Source organism: Dipodomys merriami, unplaced genomic scaffold, assembly GCF_024711535.1.
Source record: "Dipodomys merriami isolate MVZ:Mamm:240054 unplaced genomic scaffold, mDipMer1.0.p SCAF_1, whole genome shotgun sequence".
In the NCBI taxonomy this organism is placed as follows: Eukaryota; Metazoa; Chordata; class Mammalia; order Rodentia; family Heteromyidae; genus Dipodomys; species Dipodomys merriami.
The window spans coordinates 22,631,693-22,648,915 of NW_027202270.1; the positions used below are offsets into that span (position 1 = coordinate 22,631,693).

A 17,223-nucleotide genomic window follows, 5' to 3' on the forward strand; every position below is an offset into this window, starting at 1 on the left:
AAAGAATCAATATTAGAAATCCTTGCTACTGCAAAATATAGTTACAATGTGGCAGGGATAGAGAGAGAAAGAGAAAAGGGGAGAAATAGCGATACAGAGGCAGAGGAAATAGAGAGAAGAGGAAAGAGGAAAATGCATGTTACATATATAGATATTTACTCTTTTTCTAACTCATCAGCCATCTCCATTAGTCTATTTAGTTATCTATCTAGTAATCTATTTATAATTTTGTATCTGCTTAATATAAATTCAGTTGAAGAAAATAGATGTTAATAGGAGTATTATCATGTATTTTCTTCCTGATAAATATAAACTTTATGAATATATTAATAATATGCTATCAGGAACTGTTAAGATTTTCAGTTCTAAAATTATTAAATCAGTAAGAAGGTCTTCCAATTTTGGCTTTAATGGTATTTTGGACTTGCAATTGTTTGCTACTGGGTAGGAATTAGGAGAAAGGGGAGGGCTGTCTATAGAACTTTTGGTTTGACCAGCATACCACATCTCTGCTCAGTCAAAGCATTAGCATGTCTACCCAGAAATCTCAGATATATCAGGACTTTGCCAAATATTTCCTGGAAAGTGAAACACTCCTCTTGAGTACTACTTTGTATATTTGTAAATAATAATAAATTTGGTATTCATTAATATATGTATATATGAAAGTATAGATGTTGATGTAGTGTATTTTTATGTTGAAAGGTACATTTTATAACATATTTTACATTAAAATAAACTAACTGTAGAGAAAAATGAATCAGATACACGTTCATATATACAGATCTAACTGACATATAATAATACCAATATACAATATTATAATACCAATTACAATAAGAATACCAATAAAAATATTAATATCATAGAAGAGTTTGTAAATAAAAAGTATTAGTTTACTCTCAAATAAACAAAGTCCATATAGTATTTGAATATCTCCACTGATTCACTCCTTACCTCTTACTGACAGCCTAGGTCTCCTAAACAGACAGACAAAAAAGAAACAACTTCAGGCATATTCTGGTTCATATTCTTCTTCACTCTATATAGTCAGTAAATTATTCAATTATTTATTATCCTACCTCATAACATAGCTTGAACTCTGTGTATTTTTTATTCATTGTCTTCCTCATCTTATGGTTGGCAAGAATTTCCTGTCTCCATCTGTGAGCCTATCACTACCATATTCCATTTTTATACTGTCATAATAAATATCATTGTACAAACAAAACAAACCACAGCATAATTTTCCCATGTAGAAGTCCACTAACCCTCAATGTCTGGCATAACTTTCTGAAATACTGAATTCCCTTTTGAAAAATTATTCCCTTGTCCTGTTTGCCTCATTTTACATTCAGGAGTCTTAGACCTGTGGACAGAACAGCTTTCCTTACCATAGTTTACTTGGAAACATTATTTTTCTGCCTGAATTGCACAATTGTTCTTGACTAATACATTAATTTCCTGAGTTTCAGTAGAGAGGATTGGATAGTAAGCATACTGCTTGCTTCTAATTCCTGTGACTGAAATATGAAAAAGCAAAAATTTTCTCTATGTCCTTCTTCCTACTTTAGACATGAATACTTCCTTTTAGACATTTATTCTTTAAGTTAAATGTCATTTATTGTTATTATAAATTTAGACAGGTAGATTTGATGTGTCACCTAGTTGTAATTCTTATCATTTCTGAAATTCAAATTGTTCTACTGTTCCTCAGGAAACACCTCTTCCTCACAATTTTTAAGCTCATGCTTATGATGAAATGACTTTAGCAATTGGTCATCTTTCCAGTTTTTTGGTGAGACCAGATGTTTAAGACTTGTCTTGCCCAGCCCCAGAATCTAAATTCCCTCCAAGAAGTCCAGTTTAGTTTCAATGTGACAAGACCAAGTCTGGATTCTGAAGTCCTATAGAGGACTTACCAATCATTCAGGGTGTAGAGAATAGATTATTCTTCTAAAGAACTCCTTTCATCAATATTCATCAGGTGGAGTAAAATACTTTATCCTTGTATGTACATAGGATACTCTCCATATTTCATATGGCTTTCCTTATGTTCCAATATTCATAACCTATGACAAATCTACTGCTGCATAACAATCACTTATTTGCCTTTACCCTTTTCCAAGTATAATTTTCAGAGGGGTTAACACTATTGAAGGTTCTAGATCATATTTTATAAATCTTCAAATACCAGAACAAAGCATAGCTTATAATATACTATAAGTGCAATTTCTTAATGAATGAAAACCAAACAGCCAAAAGATAATATTTTAAAAAGATATTTTAAAGGCAGCATATTTTGGACCTTCCAAGTAATATAAACAATGCCTTAGAAAATGTAATGAATTCAAACTCTACTACAAAGCCATAGTAATCAAAACAGCTTGGTAATGGCACAAAAACAGACCTCAGGACCAATGGAATAGAATTGAAAACCCAGACATGAACCTACAGACCTACAGCCATCTAATCTTCAATAAGGGAGCTAAAAAAATGGAATGGAAGAAAGACAGCCTCTTCAGTAAATGGTGCTGGCAAAGTTGGTTAACTACTTGTAGAAAACTAAAGCTAGATCCTTATATATCACCCTGCACCAGTATCAATTCCAAATGGATCAAAGACCTCAGAGTCTAAGCAGACATTCTGAAAATATTACAGGATGGAATAGAAGAAACCCTAGGTCTCCTTGGCACCGGCCAAAATTTTCTAAATAGAGACCTAAAAACACAACAAATCAAAGAAAGGTTTGACAAATGGGATTGTAGGAAATTGCAGAGCTTCTGCATGGCAAAGGACATAGCTAGCAAGATCAATAGAAAGCCCAAGGATTGGGAGAATATCTTCACTGGCCAGACAACGTACAAGGGTCTCATATCTAGAATATACTTGGAACTCAAAAAACTTAAATCCCCCAACAACAAATACTCAAAGAAACAACTGCCCAATAAATAAGTGGGCTAAAGACTTAAAGAGAAACTTCTCTGAAGAGGAAAGAAGTATGGCCAATAGACACATGAAGAAATGCTCAACATCCCTAGCCATAAAAGAAATGCAAATCAAAACAACATTGAGATACCACCTCACCCCAGTTAGAATGGCTATAATCAAGAACTCTAATAACAACAGATGCTGGAGGGGATGTGGACAGAAGGGAACCTTACTGCATTGTTGGTGGGAGTGTAAACTTGTTCAACCACTTTGGACAGTAGTTTGGAGATTCCTCAAAAGACTCCACATAGAAATTCCCTATGACCCAGCAATCCCACTTTTGGGCATTTACCCAAATAATCACAAACAAGACCACACTAAAGCTACAGCACAACTATATTTATTGCAGCATTATTTACCATCACTAAGATATGGAACCAATCCAGATGCCCCTCAGTAGATGAATGGATCAAGAAAATGTGGTATATATGCACAATGGTATTCTATGCCTCCATCAGAAAGAATGACATTGCCCCATTTGTTAGGAAATGGAAAGACTTGGAAAAAATTATATTAAGTGAAGTAAGCCAGGCCCAAAGAAACATAGGTCCCATGGTTTCCCTTCTTTGCAATAACTAGTATATGTCTGAGTCAAGCAGAAAAGGTCACATAAGTTGATGTTAGGGAAATGAGCCCTAAGATATGTATTCAAATGTTTTTTTCTTTCATGTGATAGTTTCTAACTCATTTATAAGATTATTTCTTTGTTGCTTTGGATTTCCCTCCCCCACGATATAACCCTGCTTTCACTGTATTTGATGTTGGTATAATTTATGCAGGAGAAGGGAAAAAAACAAATCATTTAAGTAGGGAGACAGGTGGACCCATTGCAACAATGAGATATACAAGTCATTATGTCAAAAAATGGACTTTACAACTTTGGCTGGGGGAGAGGGGGGATATGGGGGGTAGCGAGGGGAGGATGGGAAGGGATGGGAAGGGGAAACATAGGAGGAGGCAACAATGCTTGATAAGAAATGTACTCATTATCTTGCCCATGTAATTGCAACTCTTCTGTATGTATATTCTTAATAAAAAAAAGGAAAATATAATGAAGCTGGATGCTGGTGGATCACACCTGTAATAATAGTTACTCAGGAGGCTGAGATCTGAGGATTGCAGTTCAAAGCCAGTTTGGGCATAAAAGTCCTTGTGAGACTCCTATCTCCAATTAGCCACTCCAAAACCAGAAGTGCTGGTGCTGTGGCTCATGTGAGAGAGCCTTGACCATACAGCTTCCAGGCCCTGAGTTCAAGCCCCGCAACCAACAACAAAGAAAATACAATGGTTATTTCATTATAAAATCGTAGTTAAAGGAAACATTTGAGGGAAATATTTGACAAATTACTTGTGATTGCTTCATATACACATGCACACACACACACATATACACATGCACACACACACATATACACAAAATGTATCAATGCATCTTTCAGTAGGAAATGGCATCAAAAGAAAACTGCTAAGAAATGTGTGACAGAATGTGGGATAGCTACAACAAGTTAGCTGTATGTGAATAGATGTTTGATACAAGGAACTTTAAAATCAAACGCAAAGATAGGTAGTAGCTTTTAATTACTTATAAATCTGTCTTGGTTGAGCCCTCCTTTTCCTTAATGTCAACTTTCCACTAAATATTGAAAGAAATCATTACCATTACATTTCCTCCTGAGGGTCTGTCCCTTATAACTTTAACAATGTTTTTAAGATAATAGGTAAAAAAAAACAGCCAAGTACTAGTAGCTCATGCCTGTACTCCTAGCTACTCAGGAGGCTGAGATCTGAGGATTACAGTTCAAAGCCAGCCAGGGCAGGAAAGTCTGGGAGACTCTTATCTCCAATAAACCTCTAGAAAACCAGAAGTAGGGCTGTGGCTCAAGCTGTAAAGCACTTGCCTTGAGCTGAAAAGGACAGAGACAGTGCCCAAGCCCAGAGTTCAAGCCCCACGACTGACAAAAAATAAATACATAAAAGATAATAGGTAGAAAATACAAATTTGTGGAATAAATCATTGGATAAAGGGATAAGTGACCCACTCCTCGGCATTTACACAAATGATCACAAACTAAAGCTACCAGCACAACTATGTTATCACAGCATTATTTACCATAACTAAGCTATGGAACCAACCCAGATGCTTCTCAGTAGATGAATAGATCAAGAAAATGTGCCCCTCTCTCTCTCTATATATATATATGTATATATATATATATATATGTATATATGAATTCTATGCTTCCATCAGAAAAAACGACACCACCCCATTTGTTAGGAAATGGAAAGACTTGGAAAAAATCATATTAAGTGAAGTAAACTAGTCCCAAAGAAATTTAGGTCCCATGATTTCCCCTATTTGCAATTATATGTATATATATATATATATATATATATATATATATACATATATATGATAATCTTATCAGATGATCTGAAAAGCTCAAATGCTATGAACATATGTCCATATAAGATGATGCTAAGTAATATGAACCCCAAGATATGGACACATGAGGTCTGTCTTTGTTGTTACTGTTTTAAATGTATTTGAGGGGTTCCTCTCTATGGTTATTCCTCCTATGGTATATCCCCTATTATCACTGTACTTGATTTTGGTACCCTGATCTTGAATATATATTTGTCTAATCTGGGGAGGGGAAGGGGAATAAACAAAACAGTGAAACAAGATGGACACACAATGACCCATTGCAACAATGAGACCCACAGGACAGTATATTGGAACTGAACTTTACAACTTGGAGGGGGTATGGTGGGGGTGGGGAGGAGTGGGGGAGGTGGGGGAGGAAAGGGATAATGGGACAACAACAAGGGAAGGGGTATCAAGGATCGACAGGTAATGTGCTCATTGCCTTACTCATGTAATAACTGTAACCCCTCTGTACAGCATCTTTACAATAAAATAAAATTTTATAAAAAAGGAAAAAAAAGGGATAAGTGAGGCTGAAAACAAATCTTAAAGGATATTTAAGGACAAGTCAAACTGCATAGTTATCAAATATCTACTGTATGTTAATGCCTTTTACATATTATTTTCCAAATTAAACAAAAATAACTCCTTAAATTAATTTTTATTGAGAAACATCAGATTTAGCTAAGTAATATGACATAACATGCAAATAGAAACCAGTGGTACAAAGTACTTGCATTTTCTATGTGTTTTTCTAGTAGACCTGGTAGGAGTATAGTATTTAATCTTTAGATGTCAAGATTGTTTGGTCAGAATTTCAATTGAAGTAATATCTGTTTGAAAAGATTCCTACATTTTTAACCCAAAGAGAATATGGATTGTCAGACTTTTAAAATCTTCTTGAAATGTTAGCAGATATTGCAGAAGTGTGATATTACTTTTGAGATATAATATGGTTTAGATAATATTTTTGTTATAAGCAAACTTTTCAAAACTCGTGTGTGTGTGTGTGTGTGTGTGTGTGTGTGTGTGTGTGTGTGTGTGTGTGTGTGTGTTTCAACTCAGGCGTGGACAACTCTCCCTGTACTTTTGTGCTCAAAACTAGTGTTCTACTACCATAGCACTACTTCCAAAATTTTAGTGGTTAATTGGAGATAAGATTCTCACAGATTTTCCTGCCTGGGATGGTATTGAACCATAATCCTCAGATATCAGTCTCCTGAGTAGATGAAATTAAAGGGGTGAGCCACTTTTCCCTGCAAAAGTATTATTTTTAAATTGCAAATTTTTGATATTTTTTTGTAAATCAAGGAGTAAATGTTACTGTATTTAGAAAGAATTTGGGAATTTGAGTTCAGAAATAGATCATGATAAGGGCTAGCTTTCTTTTAAAAATATTTCCTTATTCACTTTTTTATTTTTTGGTCTGTTGTTTGGTCCGTGGCTTGAACTCTGGGCCTGAGTGCTGTCCCTCAGCTCTTCAGCTCAAGGCAAGCGCTCTCCAGCTTGAGCCACAGCACCACTTCTGGTTTTCTAGAGGCTTATTGGAGATAAGAATCTCATGGACTTTCCTGCCCGGGCTGGCTTTGAACTGTGAGCCTCAGAGCTCAGCCTCCTGAGTAGCTAGGATTACAGCCACCGGCACCCCACTTTCACTTTTTGTCAGCTTATTTATGGAGAAGTTTGACATAACTTAGTTTCTTAAGCTAGAAAATAAAAATTATATGTAATGTGATGATTAGGTTGTATGAAATATAAAAATACTCATGCACTGAGAAAAATAAGATAAATGAAAGTTAATTTCATTATTAGGAACAGTAAATAGCTACTTAGAGCTTATTTGCTTAAAGATACTTAAACATTTGAATAACTAAACCACAAGTCCCTGGCTTTGACTTCTATCTATAATCTTTATTGTTCCCACTAATATGCACAGCATACCTGTTCTCTGTGTTTGTTTTGAATGTTAAGTGCATCACAAGTAATATTAGAACCTTGTTCTCATTTGGGATTACTGAAAAATATATTTGTTTTTAAACAAATTAGTTCTTTTTGTTCTGTATTTTTATGGTCAAATATTTAGACAGATATTAAAATGTATCTTGGCATCTTGTCAAATCCAGGCCTGATACTTTGACTATCCTGTTTCTGAAATTGCTCACCCCTTTCATTTAAAAATAACAACAGACTAGTCCTCGAAACAGTCACCTCTAACTGTCCAATCCTCTATGGCCATTTCCCATATGCTTTACAACAAAGGCCGCTGTTGTCAAGCATCATTTCAGGAAAGCCTATTTTCCTCTTTTAAAATTTGAGTTGGGAACCTCAGACATGAAACTGTCACTCTCTATTGTATACTGAGGTAGTGTCAAGCAGTTTTCTTGTCTAAACTTCGGTGACTCATAAGTTACTCCTTTAGAAATAAGAAAATGTGTTTCTGTACATGCTATGCAATAGAGAGAACACATTGGGAAAGAAAAAGATTCTGGATTGAGGAAAGCAAAGGACGGCAGAGCCGTGGAACTTGTTATGATGCAAGTGTTTTGTTAAGCAACTGTGCTACACTGCTTTTTTTTTTCCTGTGACAAAATATTTAAGATAAAACCTAGAAGGAGGAACAATTGACTGAAGGTGCATGGGTTTCAGCATGCTTGGTTGATGGCTGCTTCTTCTTGTCAATTCACTTATGGTAAGGTGGGACATCAGAGCTGGGAATGGAGTTTCTCCCTCATGGCAGCCAGGAAACAGAAATGGAAAAATAAGTGGCTTTTGGCTTCCTTCAAAGGCATGTTCTCAGTGACCTCCTTCCTCCAAAGAGCCTATCTCCTGAAACTTCCATCACCTTTTAACAGTCCATTAAGTGATTCCTTTGTAGGTAGAGGATGAGGTCTTTCTTGATCCTACCACCTCTCAAAGGGAACATGAGTTTCAGGATAGACATTTCAGATCCATGCTACAACAATGATATATAGAATTCATTTCCCAAAATAATCCCAGATTTTTTTTTGTATCCATGTGTGAGAGATGCTGAAAGAGCAACAGAATATTTGCATAATTTACCTGGTGTAACTGCTAAATTTTGGGATAGAGATTTGGGTAGTGCATTACTCTGGGTTGTCAGAGCAAAGTAGCACAGAGTAGGTAGCTAAAACAACAAGTCTTTGTTTTCTCACTGTTCTGGAGCCCAGAAATATGAGGCAGTTGATCTGTGATGCTTTCTCTTCAGCTCCTAGTTCACCATCTTTTGCCTTTACATGCTCTGTGCATATCCTTGTTCTTATTTCCTCATCTTTTTAAGACATGAGTCGCATGTGGTTAGTTCTCTCTTGAATGTCCTCAGTTTAACCTAATCATCTTTTTAAGGACCTTATCTGTAAATATGCCCATGTTCTCAGGCACTAGATGTTAGTACTTCAATGTGTGAATAGAAACTCTTAGACTACACCTTTATGAACTATCAAGTATCAATTGTTTAATCAAACTTTATATCAATTTTAGTATCCATAGTCCACAAATTATTAGGAAATATTTGCATAGTTATAATAATAGCAATATGATGGACTCAGTCATCTTTTGTAGTTTTAAATTCTTTGCTGGATTGGTCTTATCTCACAGTAAATAATAGAGACAAAAGTCAGAAGTTCTATCTGACGGGATCACAGCAAAAATTTAGTAATTGAGCTGCATTGTGCTGAAGAGTTTGTTTCTCTATGAAGAAAGTAGCAATCTTCACAACATTACATTAGTGGTAATTATGGTGCTTTGATTTTTGTATGAAACCTCCAAATTTTTACATAGAGAAAATAACTTTAGTTGTTTTTCTACACAACATTTGGTTTTTTTTTCCATAATATACTTTCATTTAATTTACTCTAAGTTGAAGTGTGCTTTCCACATATTCATACTACTTTTGCATTTGAGTAGTATATTTAATTTCAGATTAAAATTGATTATTGGGGTTAGTAGAGCTTAATGTGTATATCTGCTAGGAAAATATACATGTATTATATTTTTTAAATTATCAATAATTATTAAAATGTAAATTTGAAGTTTGGATTTAAAATAAAAGTTTTGTGTTTTTTGTGGGTTATTTTTTGTTGTTGTTGTTGTTTTGGTCAGTGTGGGGCTTGAACTCTGGGCCTGGGATCTGCCCCTGAGCTCTTCAGCTCAAGGCTAATGCACTACCACTTGAGCCAGAGCACCACTTCCGGTTTTCTGAGTGGTTTATTGGATGGAGATAAGAGTCTTAGTGGCTTTTCTACTAGGCTGGCTTTCAACCTTGATCCTTAGATCTCAGCCTCCTGAGTAGCTAGGATTACAGACGTGAGCCAGCAGTGCCCTGCAATAAAAGTCTTCTACTAAGACAAAGAGAAACATTGATTCACATTTAAATATTAAATGAAATATGGAGTTGTTAATGGTGTGAAATTTTGAAGAGCAATACAAAATGGAGATATGTGTATGATTATACAAATGTTTATAGAGCAGGTCAAAATTTCATTTGTATAATTAATCAAAATATTTTTAAACACCTGGCACTAATGGTTCATGCTTGTAATCTAAGCTACTTAGAAGGCTGAAATCTGAGGATCAGCCAGCACTGGCAGGAAAATCAGTAGGACTCTTAGTTCCAATAAACTACTTACACAAAGGTGGAAGTGGCCCTGTGGCTAAAGTGACAGAGTGCTAGCCTTGAGCAAAAGAGCTCAGGGATATCACCCAGGCCCAGAGTTCAAGCAACAGTACCATAATACAAAAGAAAAGAAAAGAAAAAAAAATGTACAACTTAAATTTTCCAGAGATTTTATACTCCCCCCTCACAAGCCCCCAAAATATCCAAAAAAGCTAATTCATGAATTAGGTAGCTCTTGATCCAGTACAAATTCAGGTAGTTCTGTCCAGCAAAATATTTTGGAAGTATTTATATACCAGAAATAACACAGAGAAGTAGCTTGATTGGTTTAACACTGTTTGCTTTATTTAGATATGGTATATGAGTTATTTACCTTTAATGGCAAGAGTTTTGCCTGTATATATAGACTGACTTTTTGGCATCCCATGGTTGACCAAATACAACTGTTGATGGTGACAGAGACTCAGCTATATTTTACAAGATTTTATCTGCAGTTTGTTTGCATTCTAAGCTAGTTTGCAGTTTATTTCATAGGAAATTGATGTAAGAAAGTAGGTTTATGCAAAATTTCATTTCATTTGATTAAACCAATCTGTAGTATAGGAAGTCTATGATCCAGAGTTACAGTCTAGATAAGGTCAACAGATAAAAGACCAGTTGGAAACACTGACTTGAAGAGGATCTTTTAAGAACTCTCTACACTGCTCAGGAAAATGTATAGGACAAAAGAAGACAGTGACTTCTGAAGAGGGGATTTAAGTGCTCCTCTCTTCAATGGGACAGAAGGTGTTCACTGCTAAGAAGGCATAGATGGAGAGCTGGCTAAGTGGCCAGGGGTGAATGAATGGCTCCTAGATTCGGGGAACTGTGCCAGCACTGGAAACTGAGAACAAGGCTGGTGGTGGCTGAGAGTTAGCAGGTTTTCAGGCATGACTGGGATTTCTGTCTCTTCAGTGTTATTCCACACCATGTATAATAAACATGAACTCTACTGCAGTCGGGCACATGACATTTCACATTACTCTTTTTCTAAATCTAATTAGATCAGACTTTGAGCCCATATGTGCCAGGCTGGGATAAGCATCAGAGTTTTAAACGTGAAAAACTGAAAAGTAGAATTCGAAAGTGAAGCGCAGAATCATAACAAGCAGCAGAAACATACGGTATTTGTTATATGCTTATTAAATTTTTTTCTGGTAAACTCCTTGATAGTATGTCACAGTTAAGCATGTGCTCTGCTTTCGATATTCCCAGACATGATAGAAGGGGAGGGACAGAAATTAATTGCCTAGGGAAAGTTAATGGAAAATCATACTGATATAGAGTCTACCATTTGCTATGACATTAGTCACCGTCAGAGAACACATAAATTCTGTAGTCATCACAAGGAAAAGATTTTCCTAATTCTCCTTCCCTGTGTCTCACTCCAGTGTTCTCTATTCTTCTCTGTAATACTTCGAATTTGTTTAACATTGAATCTACTGCCCAAACTAATCACTGTCTTCTTTGTGATGTACTGATGGATGTAATATGTTGTTTTTAGTTGTAGATAGCATCTAATTGGGCATGAGTACATAATACACTGGAATTAATAATCCAGAACTATTTTGACTTACTGTCATGGTTTGCACAAAAATAAATAAGTAGCAGATACTAAGGAAAAATAACAAGTATGCATTTTTATATATAATATTAGTAGGGAAAAAAGAGACAGTTTTACAGTTAACCAAGGATATATAATTGCTATTTTCTGCATTAAATTGTTCTTAAACATTGATTAAATATTCACAGGTTGCTGGAGTCACTTGAATATTAAAATAGATAAAGAAACATTTAGGGAGGTATTGTCATTTACGAAAAGGACTAGTTAAGAGAAAACCAACTCACAAAATGACAAAGGAAATATATCATATTAAAAAAACTATTATGATCAATACTTATTTACAGGAGATAGGAAATGAAATCAAAATAAAAGTAATAAAGACAGACTTTTCTGGTATGGTCAACAGAATAACACAATGAACCAGTACCACCCCCTCCTAAACTGTAAATGATACAGATTGTATCCCAGGAAGTTTATACTTGTGGATTTCATGTTTTTTCCCTAAAAATATGATAATCCTGTAGTGATTATTAAATTTCTTTTCACTTAGAAAAAAGTTTCATTTTTGTTATCCAGGCTTAACCCCAGTATGAAATGGAATGGTAGGAGCTTTATTTTTTTCAATATCTCTTTTCTTTTCTTCTTTTTTCTTTTCTCTTCTCTTCTTTTCTTTTTCTTTTTCTTTTCTTTTCTTAATTTTTCTGGTTCTGGGTTGAACTTAGGGCCTGGGTGTTGGGTCTTCGTCCGTCCCACAAAAGACGGACGGGGTCCGAGGAAAGGTAAGTGCGGCGCTCGCCCGCCGTTCCCTAGCCTCCCTCAGCCCAGGAGACAATCAGACACAGCGGGGAGCCAAATCCAGCAGGTAGAAAAACTCGTTTATTAACAGAGAGCAGCCCCTTTTTAAAGACAAAGAGGGTGGGTGGTATGGTAAGGGAGGAAGAGGAACCAATCACTGTCAAGGTCACACCCTATCATTCACCTGAGCCTTCACGGGCTGGTTAGGTACTGATCAGAAGATCAATTGGGGCCTGCCCACTCTACCCTCTCCCAGAGCCATCTTGGCTGGCCATGTGCTCTTCAGTAAATTAGGCTCTGCCCACTCAACCCCTTCCCAGCGCCATCTTTGCTGCCCATGTGCTCCACACCTGGGCACTGTCCTTGAGCCTCTTGTCCAAGTGCTCTACGACTTGATTCACAGTCCTACTTCTAGCATTTTTATTGGAGCAGTTTATTGGAGATAAGAATCTCATCGACTTTCTTGCCCAAGCTGGCTTCAAGTCTCAGTTTCTTGTGTAGCTAGGATAACAGGCATGAGCCAACAGTGCCTGGCTATTTCCATCTCTTTATTTTCATTATTATTAAATACTATAAACATAAGAAATTGCCTCCTGGTTCAGAAGAGTTCTATAGTCTTTCAGGCTTTAGCAATCCTCTGTGGTATTCACTCTTTGAGAAGAACAATTGCATTTGCAATGGAAATTAATGTCACCAAGCACAAGGTTATTGCATGTGAAGGAAGGGAGGTAAGTAGTTAGATGACTACTTACTTGATAAAATTTATAGAGTGTCTGGCACTAAATTGTTACTGAGGCAGAACCATAGTCAAGGATTTCCTTTTTCCTGGGACTTTGGGATGGTTTCTATTGACTCCTATGATCCTTGGGCAAAAATCAGGAATGTACTGGTCAAACCATGCTTTGTTTGCTTTGTTATTAGCACTAACTTCATAAAATCATTCTCTATAGAAAACAATATCTAAGAAGACCTTAAGCATTGCTTTTTGTTTTTCAGTTCCACTCTTCTCAACAGCTATTGCTGAATTTATTCAGTGCCATTCTCTACAAATGGCTATAAGATACACACACTAATGTATAAGGAGCCATTCCTAAATTTTAGAAATAAATTTCAAATTGCAGAGAAAATATATAAGTATATTAAATATTAAATGACAGAAGCTTAGAGCAACACTTCTGAGGTAATGAAATTATTATTTTGCTTGTTTTCAACTGTTCCCAGACAGTTCATTTATCTGGTTGTTACAAAAATAATACTTGTAATGATATCTACTAAATGATGAGTATTTGCCAGAAACCTTCCAATTTTTTCAATGGCTTTATGATAGAAATTTTGCTATCCCCTTTTTAAAAGATGAAAAGACCAAGGGTCAGGTTCAACAACTTATTCACATTCACAAAGCTAAATATAAAAGCAAGATTTGAGACCAAATTTGCTTACCATTATGTTTCCCATTGCTAGCCTGTAGATTTAAAAGTTGATTTTATTCTCATAAAATATCCTGAAACAGTAAAAATGTAATAATTTTTATTATAAGCCAATTTTATGGCTTTAAAAAATGCAACTTATACGTCAATTAGATTCCAACCATTTATAACCATGCATTATCAAGCCCAATATACATATGAATATGGTATAGATTGAGAATATGGCTTAGAAATTAGTGTATCAACTTAAAAGTTGTAAGTTACAGTAGGATGTCTCATAAAGTGACCCATTAATTTTACCTAATTGTTTGTGTCTTTTCAGTCTATCCGAGAAGTCACAGGCTATGTATTGGTCGCTCTTAACCAATTTCGTTACCTACCTCTGGAGAATTTACGAATTATCCGTGGGACCAAACTTTATGAAGATCGATATGCCTTAGCTATCTTCCTAAACTACAGAAAAGATGGGAACTTTGGACTGCAAGAACTTGGATTAAAGAATCTCACAGGTAAGGAAAGTATCCAAAATTGCAATATATTTTCATTATCAGTAAACTTTAATACACACATGTGTATTTGTGGCTGCTGTGATATTTACTGATTTTGTGAGAAATGATGCTTCTGTGATGCCTTTACTTTTATTTAAAGATTTTTGTAAGTGCAGCTTGAAAGATTGCAGAGTACTATATCTCGGCTGAACAGAAGCACACTAAAAGGAGCTGCTCAGTGACTGAAAACTGAGATAGGAAGCAGGTTTAAGAAGGCTGTTTGGTGGTCTCAAGTGAACAGTGGAGCACATCATCAAATCTCTGCAATACCAGCACGGCTCTCCCTTCCATGAGAGCTTAGTAATACTAAAGCCATTCTATCTGCTGAGATTAACCTCTAGTATTTCACATAATCACCATAGTTTTGGAAAACATAGCTGATGTATTCAGTTTTCATTCTTCTTATTTAATAGTTCATTGGATTCCAGGAGTAAATCTCAGACTGCTTCAAGATCATCAGAGTGACCTTTTCTTCCTGAGACTGTAGATATATGATGTTAGTGACTCAGAATCATCATCGTCATCTCACAGAATACTGTGTAGGAATTGGTATCTTTTCAGTTCATGTCAGGCTTGGTTCATAAAGGCTCTGGTTAAATACTTGCTAGTGTAAGGTTTGTTGTCAAGTTTCCAATCATGATTTTTTATATCTTTACCTATAGTCAAAATGTGCTAATTATTAATTTGTACCTAACACTAGAATGTATTTATTAATTCAAACTAAATTAATATGATTTGTATATTTTGCTGCAAATATGAAGTAATTTTCTTGGCACTTGATTCCATTTAATGTTTCCAGACACTGAAAAGTTAAAAATTTTTGAGGCATATTCTTAAAATATTAAGTAAGAGGGGCTGAGAAGGTGGCTCAGTGGTAGAGTGCTTGCTTTGCATGCATGAGGCCTTGGGCTCAATTCTTCAGCACCACATAAGCAAAAAGAGCCGGAAGTGCTGCTGTGGCTCAAGTGGTAGAGCTCTAACTTTGAGCTGAAGTGCTGAGGGGCAGCACCCAGGCCCAGAGTTCAGGTCCCACGACCAAAAAAAAAAAAAATAATAAGTAAGAGATAGGATTAACATTGTCAGATTATTGAGACTTTTTTCACATTCATAGGGGATATAAATAATACACTTTACAATTTATAATTGTTTCATAGTACATGTGAAGCAAGGATACTTTTGATGAAAAAAGGATTATTGATTATTTTATTTAGAACATGATTACTATAGAATTGATGAAAATGGAAATGGAAATTGTTTCAGAATATCTAGATTTGTTCATCAACATTTTTACTTTTCATTTTGTCTGACAGTTTTTGTATTAAAGATTGGAGTTTTGACTAAATTGCTACTTATAAGTTGGTAATGATAGGAGAAAGAATTTTGGAAATGAAATGGGTAGAAAACAGCTGAATGACTGAGATTAGAAATCTAAAAATAAAATGATTCAGTTACAATTACAAGTTTTATAGGAAGCATTGTGTGTTTTCTATGATTTTCCTCTGATTATATTAAAAAGGAATGCATTTCTTTTCAAAGTGTTTATAATACTTGAGTTTTATGATTATTCTATATGAGATACTATTGGAAGAACTTTTCCATTCACAAAAGTAGTCTTTAGAATTCTTCTATTTCCACATTTAATCTATATCAATATAAATTTAACTGAAGTATTCAACATTTGCCATCTTCAAATATGCCTCAGTTATTGAATGAGTTCTCTCCATTTAGTATTATGATAGTTTAAATGTTGTCACACCAAAAGATGACACTCTTATTTCAAAATATTATACCTTATAATATTTCCTGGCGAGGTTGTAGAGATGGATAATTAATGACTATGAGTTGAATGCTAGATAGTGGTTCATGAATGTAATTCTAGCTGTCTGAGGATTATTGTTTGAAGCCAAGAGAGTTTATAAGGCACTTATCTTCACCAGAAAAAGCCAGAAGTGGAGCTGTGGCTCAGGTGGTAGAAATCAAGCCTTGAGTGAAAAAGCTGTAATAGCACTCAGATCCTGCATTCAAAAAGAGTGACTGCTTAGAAAAAAATCTATACTTGATTGAAAGTTATTATTAATATTAATTATGGATCTGAATTAAATAACAATACAATAAAATAAATGGTGAAACTTCCGAACAATTTGGCCATTTTCAGGTATTTTATTCTAATATTAGGTAGTAGAAAATTATAAGCAGGAGATCTAGAATTATAAGCTCAAGATCTGGAATTATTGATTGATATTCATTTGGTAATATGATTGATATTATAATTCAGAATTGGAGTTTTACAGTACATGCAATTGTGTTTGTGTGCAAGAATGTGTGATGAAGGACAGAAGACATTTAATTGTACAAATAAAGAAAAATTGGGGATAAAGTTTACTTGATAGGTTTGTCTTTAAGAAGTAAATATGCACAATAACCTGGTTAAAACAGCAACCAAGCATTGCAGTGTGCTTCAGGTAAGACTGCTTTTGTGTTTTTAAAAGGTAATTTGTTTTATGTTGTTTACGTGTTACATGAAGTGGGCTAATAATTTAAAAATAATTTCTATGCTATATTAAATTGTAGGCTCTTGGGGCTTCCCCTGACTATAGTCTCAGGAAAGGAAAACAAAAAAAAAAAACTTGCTTATTAGTCAAATATCTCCTTGTACTAACTTACCAAAGTGTATTAAATTCTTCACTCAACTGTTAAAACAGACCAGCAACATCAACATTATCTTGAAACATAATAGAACTGCAAATACTAGGCCTCACCTGAGGCCTACTAAGAAAACTGGAGATGTGCCCAGCAATATG

The 17,223-nt window shown here is 35.1% G+C and overlaps 1 protein-coding gene across 4 annotated transcripts in view; it reads left to right on the top strand.

Annotated features, from left to right (window-relative positions):
- Window positions 1–17,223, top strand: part of Erbb4 (erb-b2 receptor tyrosine kinase 4) — a 1,023,136-nt gene that overhangs the window by 523,742 nt on the left and 482,171 nt on the right. For all 4 annotated transcript variants that reach the window (XM_070017823.1, XM_070017826.1, XM_070017822.1 and 1 more), the window contains exon 3: window positions 14,197–14,383. In XM_070017823.1, coding sequence (XP_069873924.1) covers window positions 14,197–14,383 — 187 coding nt within the window. The remainder of the gene's footprint in view (window positions 1–14,196; window positions 14,384–17,223) is intronic.